The following is a 16,143-nucleotide window of genomic DNA, read 5'->3' as shown; positions in this document are numbered from 1 at the left end:
GTTCATGGATCTTAACTGGCTTTTCTGCTTCCTCACAGGCCACTGAAGAACGCCTCGGACATTTCACTCATAGACGACGCGCACAATGACTGGGGAGAAGACGAGCCTTCGGATGCAAAGCGCTTTAGGGTAAGGAAACAAAAATATGACACCTCAACGGAGCTTTTAAGGAGTTTTAAATGTTTTTAAACTGCAAAAACAATTTCTTAAAAAAATTATTCTGGAATCTTTTCAATTCATCTCTATATGGGACTCAAGATAATGTTGTTTTGCATTTTAATGTTTACAATATATGCATTACAATTTAAAATATATTTTTTTAATATACTGACATTTAATTTAATTTAAACTCTAATGCTGAATTTCATCTGCATCACATCCTGCTGTTTCTGTTGCAGCAGTTTGACGAGCAGGCTATCCTGGAGGTGGACAACCAGACGGACCACCGTCAGTGGACGCAGCAGCACCTGGACGCCGCCGACCTGCGCGTCCCCTCCATCGCCCCCACACCCCCTCAGGGCGAGATTGAGAATGACTGCATGGATGTCAATGTCCGGGGACCAGGTGGGTGACCGAACCTGTGCTTACTCACTTACCATTAGGTACAATTGTTCTATGTAGATAGAAACATTGTATTTGAACCTATCTTTGTTTCATTGTTATTCTAAATTACTTCTTCAAGAACTTATTAAAGATAAAATGTAATTGTTTAATATGTCAGCTTAGTTATAATTTTGTGACAAAATATGAATATAATCCCTTTTTGAAAGAAATTGTAACCTATTCAGGTTGATTAAAGGTATAAAAAAATCATCGATTTTTGTTACACAAAATTATCTTTGTTAATTTTAAAAGTAATTTCACAAATTACTTGTAACTTTTCAAACCAACATTTGTAAGTAGTGGGAGTGTGTGTTTCTGAATTGGTTCATGCCTTTTCTGAGCTGAGCTTTCACATTTCTAGTGTGTGCGTTTTCTGTGTGTGTATAATCGCGCATGTAGGAGTAGCTAAAGCCCCATGTCCTGAGGGTAAAGGATCTTCTTCAAAGCAGCCGGCTGGAAGCCTGGCGCCTGGGGGGAAACACTGATTCCTGATCAGATTAATCATTTGACCAGTAATGGGCCTCTGTTATCTTTTCTATTCCACATTACAAAAAACCATGAGGGCATCAAATGCAAAAACCCAATTTTGTAGTAAGTGCCAAATGCCCAGAAGAAAAGCTCTAAAACAATCAAAGTAACAGGGTTAACAACTTTAGATCACACTTTTTCCCTCCCGTCAGGGATCGATGCACTTGAATAGACCAAATCTGTGAGATGTGGGGCTTGCTATCCTTTTGAAGAGGAGAAAACCTATTCAAGTCCACTGACTGAGCTGCCTCTCACAGTTAGATATTAATTCTCCGTTTTTGCAGCAGCCTAGCTTTAGCAAGCCCCGGCCTCTATCCCCCTAGCTTCGCCTTCCTTCTGAAGCTTCTCCTGCGCCGGGGCCTTGATCAAAATCCATTATCGAAAGCAGAGGGCTGTGATGATTCAACACAGGCAAAAGTGTCAAATCCACATTCGATTTGTATGTTGCTTTGGTTTGATCTGCCTGCTGCTTTGAAGTGAGGCTCCTGTAGCCGTCACTGGGGCTGTGCTGACCATGCAGGACAAGTCCTTCCTTTAAATCACGCTATCCCTCTCCCCCCTGTCCAGATGGATTCACGCCGCTGATGATCGCCTCCTGCAGCGGTGGAGGTTTAGAAACAGGCAACAGTGGTGAGGAAGAGGAGGACGCCTCCGCCAACGTGATCAATGACTTCATCTACCAGGGCGCCAACCTTCACAACCAGACCGACCGCACGGGGGAGACCGCTCTGCACCTCGCCGCCCGCTACGCTCGTTCTGACGCCGCCAAGCGCCTGCTGGAGGCCAGCGCAGACGCCAACGTGCAGGACAACATGGGCCGGACGCCTCTCCACGCCGCTGTGGCCGCTGACGCTCAAGGGGTCTTCCAGGTGGGTTCTCGATGCCAAGATTATTTCTTAATTATTTCTTGGATTAAATAGTTGAGTTGAATTAGCAGTCAATTATAATCTTAAAATATATAATATAAATGCCAAACATTAGTCCTTTCTAGCTTCTCAAGTGGGAGGATTTGCTGCTTTCCTATTCTTTATATTTCTTAATTAATTAAATGTAATAATTTGAGTTTGGATTTTTAGACAAATGTAACTATTTGAAGATTCCTGGGCTGTGTGAAATGAGGATTGTCATTTTTACATTTCACAGACTTTACAATTCATTGGTAAAATTCCAGTCAAAAATGGTTGCAGCCCTAAAAAGGAAAGCTGTCAAATAATCGTTATACTATTGCAGACCAGAAGTCAAAATAATAAAAGGGAGTAACGTGATATGTGTCTCTTTAGATTCTGATTAGGAACCGTGCTACAGACTTGGACGCCCGCATGCATGACGGCACGACACCCCTGATCCTGGCTGCCAGGCTGGCCGTGGAGGGCATGGTGGAGGAGCTCATAAACTGTCACGCTGACGTCAATACAATCGATGATTTTGGTAAGTTTTCCATTTTATCCTAATGATATAAGCTTTCAAATCATTGCAATTAAGTACCTTATGTAGTTAAATCAGAGCTTTAACTGCATCTAAAAAGGCTTTATAATACTAATCCTTTTCTTTTGCCTCTGCAGGTAAATCAGCCCTGCATTGGGCCGCAGCAGTAAATAACGTGGAGGCTGCAATTGTGCTTCTCAAGAATAGTGCCAACAAGGACATGCAAAATAACAAGGTGAGAAAAACTGCTCTTAGTTTTGTAAAACAACCCAGATGCATTCATGTAGTATCTTCCATACAAACATGCAGCCCAAAACATAAACAGACTGAAAAAGATTAATTTTTTTAAAGGGAAAAAACAGACAACATTTTGAAAGAAAATAATTCATTGATAGAAATAAATAAAAGTCACAATGAATAACCAGGATATGGGAATTGTATGAAAATGAATTATTTAGACATTAAAAGCTAAGAAGACAAATAGTGATACGTCCTTCCGAAACAGCATTCCTGAAAGTCTCTAAACACGCCGTCTCCTTTCTGTCTGCCTCAGGAGGAAACGCCTCTATTCTTGGCTGCGAGGGAAGGAAGCTTTGAGACTGCCAAGGTCTTACTCGACCATTTTGCTAACAGAGAAATCACCGACCACATGGACCGGCTGCCCAGAGACATTGCGCAGGAAAGAATGCACCACGACATCGTGCGGCTGATGGACGATTACAACCTGGTACGGAGCCCTCACATGCATGGAGGGTCGATGGGCACCACACTGTCCCCCCCCCTCTGCTCGCCCAACGGCTACCTGGGTATGAAGCAGCACCAGCCTCAGGGCCAGGGCAAGAAGGCACGCAAGCCCAGCGCCAAGGGCATCGGCTGCAAGGACGGCAAAGACATGAAGGTGAAGAAGAAGAACTCGCAGGACGGGAAGTCCGGAAACCTGCTGGACAGCTCAGGTGTTCTGTCACCGGTCGACTCGTTGGAGTCTCCACACGGCTATGTGTCTGACGTGGCCTCGCCGCCCATGATGACGTCCCCTTTCCAGCAGTCGCCTGTGTCCCTGAACCATCTGCAGGGTATGTCCGACCCCCACCTGTCTGTGAACCACATGGTGATGCCAAACAAGCAGGAGCTGGCTCGAATGCAGTTTGACCCGCTGCCCCCCCGTCTCACCCACATGCCTGTGTCTGGCGCTGGTGGTCAGGGCGCTATCAATGGCCAATGCGATTGGCTGTCCAGGATGCACGGCAACATGAGCCAGTCCAGCCAGTTTAACCCCATGAGAGGAGCAGCCGGGGGTCAGGCAGCCCTGCAGCACGGCATGATGGCCGCGCTCCATAACGGCCACCCTGCCAACAGCCTGTCTCAGATGATGAGCTACCAGGGGATCCAGAACAGCAGGCTGGGCCCGCAGCCCCACATCCTGCAGCAGATGCAGCAGATGCAGAACCTGCAGCAGCTCCAGCAGCAGCAGCAGCAGCAGCAGCAGCAGCAGCAGCAGCAGCAGCAGCAGCAGCAGCAGAGCATCCAGCTGCAGCACCAGAACTCTAACACCACCAGCAGCCAGAACTTCATCAGCGGCGAGCTGGGCTCCCCGGAGCTCCAGCAGGGCAGCGGGAACTCCAGCTTACCCATCCACACCATCCTGCCGCAGGACACCCAGATCATCAGCCAGTCCATGCCCAGCACCCAGTTCCTCACGCCACCCTCCCAACACAGCTATTCAGGCCCCATGGACAACACCCCAAACCACCAGGTGCAGGTGCCTGATCACCCCTTTCTGACCCCCTCCCCCGGCTCCCCCGACCAATGGTCCAGTTCTTCTCCTCACTCCAACATGTCCGACTGGTCGGAGGGCATTTCAAGTCCACCGACGAGCATGCAGTCTCAGATGGGACATATACCTGAACAGTTCAAATAAAAAAAAACAAGCTTCCCGCCCAGATGAGCTGCTGTATATTTTTTTATTATAAGGAGGCACTCTTTGTTGAAAATAGAAAAGAAAAAGGGCAAAACTGTAAACATGATTTAATAGGACATTTTTATATGCTTTTATACTAACAGCTATACCTTTATTTCATCCATTCTTTTTATTTATTAATGCCTTATTTATACGCATTGCCTGCTTACAGAAATGGTGGGGATCCGTGGTGCAGGGTCATACGCAGGACAGAGAGAGTCCTTTAGTCTCTTTTCTTTTAGCATTTATTTTCTGCAGTGAAGCCGCAGCATACACACTGGGTATTTATTTCCTCAAGGAGTTTTAGTCTTTGCCTTTTTCATATGATTTCCCAATCTTTGTTTATATTTCGTTTTTTTGTATAATCTTGTTTATAAATAAACTTGTGATTATTGGGCATTTTATATAGCATATTTTAAGTTCAGTGTTATTTCAATTTGTTCTTAGTGTGGCAAATATTTTAGTCAGTCGTTGATAAACGAGTTGTGACTGTTAACAGAACACATGTCCTGTATGTTTTCACAATGCCCCCCCCTTTTAAAGTATCACGTGATTCTTAGTTACGCTCTCTACAATTGTGTACATTTCTTGAATCAATGGGACAACATTACGTTGTGCCTCTAGATTTGATTGTGTTCATGTGTAGAGATGTGTTGGAGATGTGATATGTTGTACAGTATACAGCCATCTTGGAGATTGGCAATTAAGACAGGCCTAAGTATCGGTTGGTGTCTGAGAACTGGCCCGTTGGCCACAGTGTGTGATCTTGTCCGGAGGGAAAAGGAATTTCCCCTCTCCCTCCTATTAGTTTGAGCCTATGGCTGTGTTCTTCCTTTTTGTATAATTCCCTTGTAAGCAAGATTTTGTTTAAGAAATCTGATGTCTTAAGCATGCAATTTTGATAGGTCTCGCACCAGTCAACAGCCTCTAAAATGTCAAACAACAGAATATATATTTTGTATTTTAATGTCCCTTATGCATAAATCAATTCGAAGTATTTACAAATAGATATATTGTTAGGAGACATTTTTCTCATAAAAAAGAAAAAAAACATAAATATTGAGGTATAATAAATTAATATTTATTTACTGTTCTGTAACACATTAAATCCACTGCAACCATTTGTGCATATCATTAAATGTTTTTGTTACACTTTGGTTTGTGAAAAAGAAACTGTTGGCCAAGTTTTCTGTTGTCTCGGCTTCAGTACTTTGTGAGATACACCCTCGTAGAGTTTACAAAATGTTTGTTCTGTTTTTCTAAACATTAGGTTGTAGTAATGATATCTGCAATATGTTTCCTTCCCCGTATAAATGTATACTTTACAAGAAATGTATTTTTCCCTTTTCATTTTCAATTTGTAAAAACATGTTCTTGTTATAATAAAAAGGCACCTGGTGTCTTGAACTTATGATAACTGTCTTAATTTTTATTTATTATTTTACACCATCACTAAAGATCCATGTTGAGTATACACACTGTGAAACAAGCAATTAGCTAGTAAGTAATTATAGATGTAGTTCTATAAATACAGTAAAAACTTCCGATAATTCCAAGCTGAGATCAATAGGTTTTAATTGAAAGGGACTTTTATTCATAAAATAAAGCATTGCACATATTTACATTTTGAAAGGGCCAAGTACAACTATTTTACTGTGTGTGTCTCCCTCTAGTGGTGGTAAGTATAAGCGTTACATTTTACAATTGAGTGACCGAAATATAAGGTTCAGCTGTAGAGTTACTGCTAATGTTGTGGAAACATGGAAGGTTAAAACTAAATAAAGCAATCTTTGCATGACATATGTATTTCCATTGCCTCATTTCACTACTAGGAAAACAATTATTTACTGGGTCCGAAGTAATCTATAGTTCCTGTCTGCTTCTGTGTTTTTAGTAAAACCTTACACATTAAGGGAATATTTAAGCTTACCACATTGCACATTTTGATTTCAGACAGCCTAACTACTGGTGTATTTTAAAACTGGGGTGAATTTCATGTATAGTTATTTTAGTTTAAGTACCAGAGCTCAACTGATGCCTGATGGGTACAATGTGGGAATCATATTTGTGAATTAAATATTTTGCCAATATAATCAAATTATTATTTCCATATTCCGTTTCTTTGTTCTCCTATGGAAGGCAAACTTTCATATTTTCACATGTTAAAATAGGAATATTTAGGTAATAAGTTACCCAGTAGGTACTGGAAAGTATCCAAAAGTGTTGAAGTTATACTACAAGAAGATTTGTTCTAATGTTTCAACATCTGAATTACAAAATGTAAATATATTTAAATCTAAATTATATCAATTACATGGGCAGTGAACAACCAGTTAAAAAACAAGAATGATACGATACGTGTGTACACACCGTACACACAGGCAACACTACACTTGTGTTTATGAACCAGGCTGATTTTGTATCCACTGGACGGCCTTTGCCTCATAAGAACTACGGCCCCCATGATGCATCGCGCAGTTGCGTCGTTGAAGTTCAAAGTTCAAATATTACAGTAAAAATAGGGTACTCGCTGTCTAGCAGCTTGTCTGTTTGCTGGGAATAATAAACAACTCGGTGGTCACGGAGAACTCTAGCCGGTTGGCACCGCAGCGAAAGCCGGCAGAGGAAAGCGGAGATGGCCCTCAGCTAATCAGCGCCTTGTGTTACTCAGCTGTCGGAGGATTTAAGGAGTGACGGCTAGCTGGATGCTAACATTAGCACGCTAGCTTGCCAGGAGCACATAGCAACTGCTGCTAGCTAACGTCACTGGACTGGTACTCTTCCCCCTCAGACTGCAGCTATGTTCGTCCAGGAGGAGAAGATATTCGCCGGGAAAGTGTTAAAAATACATATATGCACCATGGACGGCACGGAGTGGTTGGAGGAGGTCACGGAAGACACCACTGTTGAGAAACTGAAGGAGAAGTGCTTGAAACATGTAGGTTTTTGGGTTGTTTGTGTTTTCCCTTGTTGCTTTTTTTGTCCTGTCACTCCTCTGCCTGGGGTGTTTGCATTTTTCCCAACCCTCTGTGTAACCTGTCAGTGTCACTGGCTTTGTATTTATAGTAACTGGGTAGACCTTGCTATTTATAATTTAGCAGGTTGGCTGCCCCTCTCATGCTAGCTAGCTAAAAGTCCGTCTCTGCCCCTTTTCTGTTAACAGTGGTGGCTAGACAGAGAGGCATGCTGCTTTACTGGCTGTCTATTATTATACAGCTCGTATAGCTTCTCCTTCTATGGCCTATAGAGCATAACCTCAGGTGGCAGACTAATGTTTGTTTCTCATGACGACGTGAGAAGTGTGCAGATTCAATTACACATTTCTGTGTGACAACAACAAATGAACACAGAGTTCACGTTGGAAATAGAAATGTATTACCAGACATCTGCCTTTCATTTACTAACGTTACTTGGACATCATCTACCTTTTTATAGTTTTAGTGCTAAAATAAGTAGTTGATTAGTTGTCTTTAAGATTAGTAGATACGTCTATAATAGAACCTAATAAAAAGAGTTGTTTAAAATCTCTCAGTCCCAGGTTTTTTTTAATGTTTTAATAATAATACATGATACTTATATAGCGCTTTTCTAAAAACTCAAAGACGCTTTCTGGTTTTGTTTAGTCTTTTTTAAATGTACAATTATATGACAAAGAGATATGTATTGGTCTGATATTTGGCTTTAGCTTTAATCATGTATTTGCTGCTGGTAAACTGTACTTGTTTTTGTTACAGCTTTAAATTACTGACGGAAAAAATAATGAACAACAATTTTCAATATTGACCAATAATTTAAACAAAGTATTAAGTGTAATGCCAAATATATTGTAGCTTCCTCTGATGTGAACATTTCCTATGTTCTGGTTCTATGACATTGTAAATACAATATTTACAGCTTTGCTCTTTTCGTCAAACAGAAAACACAGTTGGAAGATGTCACTTTTTCTTGCAGATTCTAGATTGTATGATTAATTGGTCAATTACGCAATAATATAAACTGTCCTGTCTGCTAAGATGCTTTATATTGTGTTTTGTTTTTACAGTATGTGCACGGAAGTCTAGAAGACCCCAAAACACTTACCCACCATAAACTCATACATGCTGCTACAGAGCGAGTCCTCACAGACAGCAAAACTGTCGCTGATGAAAATCTAAAAGATAAAGGTTTGTAATGACCTATTTAACCCGATCATGACGATCCCACACTGTCTTCCCTGAACTGACCAAGTTTCATAAATGTTGTAGAAGTGTTGCTGCTCATAAAGAAAAGACCGCCGCCGACCCCTCCAAAGATGGCAGAAGTTAGTTCAGAAGAAAAGGTAAGCTTTTATTATTATTTTAAATTCTGCACCAGAAATGTTGTGACCTTATTTTTCCTGCCTTTAATTATTTCTCTTTGTTTTCTATCCTTCTTGTCACAGAAGAAGCAAGATAACAAGGCTCCAGACAAAGATGCAATTCTGAAAGCCACCGGCAATCTGTCCACGCGCCACACTGACCGCACTGTCACCCAGCATAACATCAGAGATGTAAGAAGATTTCACTTACAGGGTTTTTAAAACTAATCACAAAAAAGTATAGATTTAAATCTAAAATGCATTGTATGAATAATAATTATCCTACCAATTTAGACATGTGCTATTGGATCAAATATGTTAAGTATTTTTCTTGTTTGTGTTGTTCCAGTTTCAGACGGAGCTAAGAAAAATCCTGGTTTCTCTCATCGAAGTCGCCCAGAAACTTCTTGCCTTGAACCCTGATGCTGTTGAACTCTTCAAAAAGGCCAATGGTAAAGCATACAATGCCATAAAGGAGACAGATCATCAACAGTCACCTTTTCTCTGCTTGTGCACACACATTGAGGGAGAGAGGGAGGGAGGGAGAGAGCGAGAGCGAACAGTCGTGAACCGTCAACGAGGGGGCGGGGCGCACGCTTGTGAACTGTTAGCGCCGTGTTATGCTTGCCCACTGCACCTCGCGGGAGTGCGCACAGCGTAAAGCCAAAACTCACAGACATTTCAATGATCTGTACGGCAAAGTTGGGTTTGGAAACGGTATCATTTCCTTTTTGGCAGGCATGCTTAACACCGGAGCCTCGCTGCGGGGAAACTTTGGCGCTGTTCCGAGTTTGTTCTAATCTGTCAAAATGACGGACTGCTTTCAGATTTTTCCGTCATTGTTAAAAGAAATCCGTCATAGACGGAAAATATTCGGTTAACGCGACCTCTGCTACTTACCCACAAATAGAATACATAGGACATTGCAATCAGTTAGGATTCATCAAGCCAATCAGATGTTGCTCCCCTTCCTATGCCACATGCCATTTCATTAGAAGCCAATCGGAGCAGAAGGTTATTTTCCGGGATGGGGGTTAAAACATTTTCGAAAATTAAAGCATCTAAATATGTTTTTGTAGAAACACAAAATACATGTTTAAACCTGAGGTAGGATGTTTAGAATTTATTATTCTTTTAAATGTTTGAACAGGGCAATCTTAAAAAAAAACATCCCTCTATTAATTCTCTTTACACCTTGAGGGATTGTGGAAGCCAACCTCATTGCGCAAGAGGCAGGTTACGGCAAGGACAAGCAACATTTACATCTAAGGGCAGTACAGGGTTTGCAGTTGACGTGTGAAATGTGAGCGCCTGGAGTTAGCTAACACAGGGTTGGGGATAACTCCACGTAGCCTCAGCTGGTGCCGGTTCAGCAGTAATGCAAACCTCTGAGCCACAATTGAATTTAGTTTATTTTATTGCTCTTACGAATTGAGAAATGAGATGGTTTGTTTTGTCGTGTTTGTCATTAGACACAGTACACCTCCTTCAGAATGATTCTTTGACCTGCCTGAGCAGTACTTCAGTGTGTATTGTTGCTGGAACACTTTAAGTCCTCATGTGTATTGTCTTAGACAGTTCCCACATTGTCTAACTCTTATTCTCAGATATCTGATCTCTTTGTTGTTCTTCGTCTTGTAGCGATGTTGGATGAAGATGAAGAGGACCGGGTGGATGAAACCGCCCTTCAGCAGCTCACTGAGATGGGTTTCCCTGAGAGCAGAGCCATCAAAGCCCTTAGATTGAATCAGTAAGTCTTTTTGAATAACAACTCATTCATAACTGGAAATGACTCAAACGATTTGGAATAGGTCAGCACAAAAACACTTTGTTTTCCTCATCTAATGTTTCTTTCTGCAGCATGTCAGTCACCCAGGCGATGGAGTGGCTTATTGAGCATGTAGACGACCCCTCTGTAGACGCACCTATACCTGCCCCGGACTCCTCTGGGGCAGCAGGAGCCACCGCAGCTGCTACACCGGGCCCTTTGGCCTCAGCCTCCTCCTCAGCCTCTGCCTCCGCCTCTGTTCCTAACCTTCTCCGCAGTCTCTCCAGCCAGGCGAGCTCGGAAGAGAGCAGCAGGCAGGACGAACTAACAGAGATCTTCAAGAGGATCCGCAGGAAACGGGAGTTCAGACCAGACTCCAGAGTGGGTGGCTTCATCCTGCCTGAGCTTTCATTCAGTACTACGCTGGCTTTTACATACTTTCATATAGCTCATCTTGGAGGTTTCTATAGAGCACATATTTCTGACTGAATCCTTTAGCTCCAAGATCTTACAATTATTTATTAATAATTATTATTTTCAGTCTGTATCTGACATTCAGTATTTAGAAATGTAATAGATGAACAGAGGCAGACTCTTATAAAAAGACATTGGAATGTGCACTCATGGATATTAAGTGTTTAGTGGCTTTAGTCATAAGGTTTTTATGTCACTTTAATTCTCATTTCCCTAATTGCAGAGTTTAACAAGGGAACAGCTGTGGAACAGGTGTGTCTTGTGAGACTGGAACTTTTTTTACTAAACACATTGTCTTTTTCTTTGTTTCTGCAGGCTGTCATTGCGCTGATGGAGATGGGGTTTGATGAGAAGGAAGTGGTTGATGCTCTGAGGGTTAATAACAACCAACAGGATGCTGCGGTAGGTCCACTCCTCCACGGCAGGCGTGTCTGCAAGCAAAGCTGCTACAGCAGTAAATTAGTTGGAAGCATAGAAAAAATACAGCAGCAGCCGACAGTGATTTGGCCTTCTTGGTTTTGATAGAAAGCTTTCCTATTTGCAGTCATTTACAAAGACCATGTGTGGCCCAACAATGCAAAACCTACCATATCCATTTGAAAGGAAAAGGAAATAATCTGAATAGAAATCCTATACTGTGCCCTCCATCAAAATATGAATGTATTTTCTCAAACCATATGGGAGTTTTGGTTTCTCACTGTTCATGTTTCCGTGCTGCAGTGTGAGTGGCTGCTGGGGGACAGGAAACCCTCTCCAGAAGATCTGGACAAAGGCATCGACACCAACAGCCCGCTGTTCCAAGCCATTCTGGAGAATCCAGTGGTCCAGTTAGGCCTCACCAATCCCAAGACCCTGCTAGGTAAAGTAGGAGTGTTCAAACTCCAGGACATTACAGTCTCATTCTGTACAAAATGATACATCACTATCTGTAGCAAACATACCGAGGCAGGCTGAAAAGAAACGGGGGGGAAAAAACCTAATTTAAAAAATGCTATGAACTTAACTGACAAAAGAAGAGAAAATGCACTTTTTGTTTCGGGTGCTTTACCACCTACCCTTTTTGGTTTAGTTCAAAAAACGTGAGTCTGTTTGTCTGGCTAGTACAGCTCTTTTGGGCTGGTGTGATAAGTGTCTATGGCACTATGGTGCTGCAAAAACATCTGTCAAACCAAGCTACCGGAGTAGTCTCCTTAGTTTTGGTCTGCTTCATGGAACTACACTTCTTACATCATACATTAGTTACAAGCAAATCGCCACAGATTTATTTTGTAACTCGGACCATAGGCTATACAGTTAAAAGGATTGCTTCCTAAAGACTACGCAATCAGCAGATGCGTTTAATCGTAGCTTAGCTTTTGATTTAATGCGAACACTTTGCTATCAGAATGTGAAGTGGTTGATACGCTTTGTGTCTTCAAGTGATCTCCAGCTGGTTGTTTGATTTCGAGCTTTAACACCCCCCCAATCAAAAGGGACCAAACGAGCACCGGCTTTATTTTGAGCTGTACAGGTTAGGTGTGAAAAGACCTTAACAATCTACTTTTCCTTTAACGAGAAGTAACCAATAGAAAATGTATATCATCAAGTAAATCTATAGAACAAAAACGCTTTTACATTTAATTCTAAAGATATTTGAAAGGCTGCTGTTTCTTTCAAACATATATTCCTTACGGGTTCCCCCTGTGTTTGTGTGCAGCGTTTGAAGACATGCTGGAGAATCCTCTGAACAGCACGCAGTGGATGAACGACCCTGAGACCGGCCCTGTCATGCTCCAAATATCCAGAATCTTCCAGACCCTCAATCGCACATAGAGCCTCCTGGTGACCCCTGTGTGACTGCGGCAGCTTGTGTGTGTGTGTGTGTGTGAGTGTGAGCGTGGGTATGGATGTGTGTGTTTCTGGGTGCGCAGAGACACGAGTATTGTTTTTGCCTCGTAAAGACAAAGCTGGAGGAGTATGAGTTCAGATGTTACACATATAAACTATTTATAACAGTTCAGTAAATACACTTATACGGAAGAAATGTTAACATAAACATTATTACAGTAATAATAAAAAAGAGATTTAGTATGTTGTTTTTACATTTTAATGAGAACAATTGATAGTCATGACAGACATGATTTATTTTATATAATTTCTCCATGTGCAGAAATGACATCAGACATGAATTCAATGTTTACACTTCAAAGAAAACTGTTTTTGTATGTTTTGCAATATTTAAATGTCAATTACAGTTGTGTCTGTCTCTTTAAATTGTTACATTTCATTTGTGGTGAATGTTTGAAAGACTTCTGTCAGTGTCACAATTTGCTTTTCTTTCCTCTTTTTCTAGTTTTTATCAAAGTAACTGCTTATAATTGAGAGGCTGTTTGTTTAAGCTCGTGTCAAACGGGCTTTCAGACCGGGTACCTCTCGCTCCATTCACACCTGTGGTCACTGTAAGTCAACCGCCTCTCAGTTAAAAAGTGGAGAACGTTTGTCCTTGGGCTTCTTCAAGAATATTTATTTGACTTTCTTGCCTTTTTAGATGAAAGCTGTACACTAAACTGTTTGTGTCTTAGTCATGTTTTTACAAGAAAAGGAAATATTAGGCCTGTGTGTTTATTGTCAACGTGCTCTTGAATGTCCTATTATCATGTTGCGCTCATTTAGCACTTGTTCACCTCTATGAATATCACTCACTGCAGCACTGAGGAAGTCTCTACAGGCTGTAGTGGAATGTGGAAATGAAGCTGCGCCTAATATAAAAGGGGTTTGCCTTTTTTTTTAACCTTAAATTTGAATGATGAAGATGCGTGTTCACGTCACGCTGCAGGGGGAAAGCATCTTCATACACAAAGAAATAATAGAATTTGAGACGCAACCTGTGTTGGGTCTTCTGGTTTACTCTTTTCCTTGAGAGCAGTGGACATTTATGCTGTCAAACCAAACCAAAATGTCACGATATAACCTGCCTTGTCATTAGTTTTATCCATTGAAAATACCCTGTATTTCTGTGCAATAGCAAAGGACTTCAGTTGACCTGTAAAGAAATAGATTTGATTCGAGTTTTCGAAGCGTGTGAACTGCAATGGGTGTTCAACAATATTAGCCTTTGCATCGAGTAGTGAACATCTCAAGCTATGAAAAGGCATGCTAAGGCTGTTCCTGCTTGTACTGAGAGTTACAAACCAATATGGAGGGTGGTGTGTTTTGCCAAGCTTTTGAGTGTTTTTATTCAATATTTAAAATGTGGTATTGATGTGACTTTCTGCTCAGGGAGGCTGAGATTGTTTTTCTAAACCTGTCCTTATGGCAAACCTCTGCTCACCCCATTCTACTTTGGCATTTGAAAATGGCTTTAACTAATCTGTGGAGAACTTTTTGAATAAGAGCACTACAAGACATGGTTTCGTAAATGCAATATTTGAAAATATTTAAATGTTTTTAGAGAGAAGTGTCTGTTTGAACTATGTATTATTACATTATTTATATTGAAGCCAAACTAGCAACTTGTTCTTATTTATAGCATTTTTTTAGCAAACCTCAAGCTTATCTACAAATGTGAAACAATTTTAATGATTCAAATGTTGTTTTTACAAACCATTGTGAAATGTGCTCATGGACTGGTAGGTCTCAGTGTGACTTAAAGTGTTGTTTGAATAAAGAAGGATTTCTACACCACTTTCTGCACTGCAGTGGACATTCACCGTGACCCAGTGACCAGCCACCACCTCCATGCTTTGCATCAGTATCCACTCCCGCAATATCTTGAAACAAACACTGGGAGATTGTAAAGAAAACATTTCCACAGGAAAAGCAGACACCTTTTCAAAATGGTCAACAGCAACATGAGAAAAGGAACTTTATTGCTGAGGGACACTGAAGGATTGTTGGATGCACAGGTTTTTCTTTTCACTCAGCTTTCATGCAGGACTGTCCCCAATTAACAACCTATGCAATATACTCTCACGGTCTGTTTGTTCAGACAGCCTCCTGGCTACTTGCATTTCAATCACTATTGCATTAAAGGTTTTATTTGTGGCTGTATTATTTGGATTCAGTGTTCTCTTTGAATGGGTGACTAATCGAACTCATTGCCTCAAGAAAGTGCTCTCTCTTATGCACTCTATTTCTAATGCGTGGTCTAAGTGCTCTATTTCAGTTAGTACTTTCCAGACGTTAAGGTTGAAATATACTTAAGCTATTATATATATTTTGTACTTATTTATTGACTTAGTTTGTCCATACATTCACTTTTTTTTTTTTAAATCAGACTCGTGTTTCAACATAACATATTGGTTTTACCTTCTTATCTCAGATTGGCTAGCTGAAAGCTAAATTCTCGCCGATCATTTTTTTAATTTAAATGTCAGCTTGGACTGGTACACAATTATATTCATTTGAACCCTTAGCAGCAGCTATTGTTGCACTATGCCATTTAGAGAAAAACATTATAAATCCAAGAAGAATTCTTCAAAATGAATTTATAAACAAATTCAGGTCGACACCCCCCCACCCACTGACCATCAATGGTGCTGCTGTGGAGCAGGTGAGCAGAACCACATCACTGAGCACCTCTCCTGGAGGAACAACACCACGTCACTCGCCAAGAAAGCCCAGCAGCGCCTCTACTTCATCCACAAACTGGAGAGCAGGGGCCCCATCATGCACTCCTACCAAGGCGCCATCGAGAGCAGCAGCTGCATCACGGTGTGGTTCTGAAGCTGCACCGTATCTATCCGCAAGACCCTGCATCGCATAGTGAACACTGCTGAGAGGTTCATGTGTGCCTCACAACACTCCTGGACCTTTTCACCCACAACGCACTCAGCATTGTGGGTGACCTCTCCCACTTCCTTCAGGGAAAAGGTTCTGTCAGGATGCTGACCTCTGAGATGCAGCCTTAGCACTTTTGTTTCCTCTGTTTTATTTGTAAAAACATGATGTGTATTTATTTTTCCTCAAAGTTTTCCTTTCCATTTACTGTATTTCACAGAGTCGTTGTTTTTGTTTACACAACCGTAACTATGTGTTGTGCATGAAAGTTGCATCAATTTGTTTATGAGAAAA

General features: G+C 41.4%; 2 protein-coding genes across 3 annotated transcripts in view; both read left to right on the top strand.

Moving 5' to 3' along the window:
• Positions 1 to 5,924, top strand: part of notch1b (notch receptor 1b) — a 49,781-nt gene extending 43,857 nt beyond the window's left edge. Inside the window, exons 29-34 of one of the 2 annotated variants that reach the window (XM_034090448.2) lie at positions 39 to 129; positions 402 to 564; positions 1,699 to 2,000; positions 2,412 to 2,559; positions 2,694 to 2,791; positions 3,110 to 5,924. In XM_034090448.2, the coding sequence (XP_033946339.1) occupies positions 39 to 129; positions 402 to 564; positions 1,699 to 2,000; positions 2,412 to 2,559; positions 2,694 to 2,791; positions 3,110 to 4,474 (2,167 nt within the window). In that variant the 3' untranslated portion in view covers positions 4,475 to 5,924. Of the gene's footprint in view, positions 1 to 38; positions 130 to 398; positions 565 to 1,698; positions 2,001 to 2,411; positions 2,560 to 2,693; positions 2,792 to 3,109 lie in introns of both variants that reach the window. The other variant, XM_034090447.2, reaches the window with a different exon arrangement.
• Positions 5,925 to 7,004: 1,080 nt separating this feature from the next.
• On the top strand, positions 7,005 to 15,120 carry ubac1 (UBA domain containing 1). Its single transcript, XM_034091185.2, has 10 exons — positions 7,005 to 7,451; positions 8,556 to 8,676; positions 8,758 to 8,831; positions 8,934 to 9,041; positions 9,199 to 9,301; positions 10,491 to 10,599; positions 10,710 to 10,998; positions 11,407 to 11,493; positions 11,812 to 11,950; positions 12,788 to 15,120. The coding sequence occupies exons 1-10, from the start codon at positions 7,314 to 7,316 to the stop codon at positions 12,901 to 12,903; spliced, it is 1,284 nt and encodes a 427-aa protein (XP_033947076.1). The 5' UTR covers positions 7,005 to 7,313; the 3' UTR covers positions 12,904 to 15,120.
• The last annotated feature ends 1,023 nt before the right edge of the window (positions 15,121 to 16,143 follow it).

This window comes from Pseudochaenichthys georgianus, chromosome 9 (genome assembly GCF_902827115.2).
Source record: "Pseudochaenichthys georgianus chromosome 9, fPseGeo1.2, whole genome shotgun sequence".
NCBI classification, from domain to species: Eukaryota; Metazoa; Chordata; class Actinopteri; order Perciformes; family Channichthyidae; genus Pseudochaenichthys; species Pseudochaenichthys georgianus.
This window is presented reverse-complemented; position numbering and strand designations above follow the sequence as displayed.

Coding starts and splice junctions, on each gene's coding strand:
- ubac1 (XM_034091185.2), top strand. CDS start 7,314: ATGTTCGTCCAGGAGGAGAAGATATTCGCCGGGAAAGTGTTAAAAATA. Junction 9,302..10,490: donor ACTCTTCAAAAAGGCCAATG/GTAAAGCATACA, acceptor TTCGTCTTGTAG/CGATGTTGGATGAAGATGAA. Junction 11,951..12,787: donor CAATCCCAAGACCCTGCTAG/GTAAAGTAGGAG, acceptor GTTTGTGTGCAG/CGTTTGAAGACATGCTGGAG.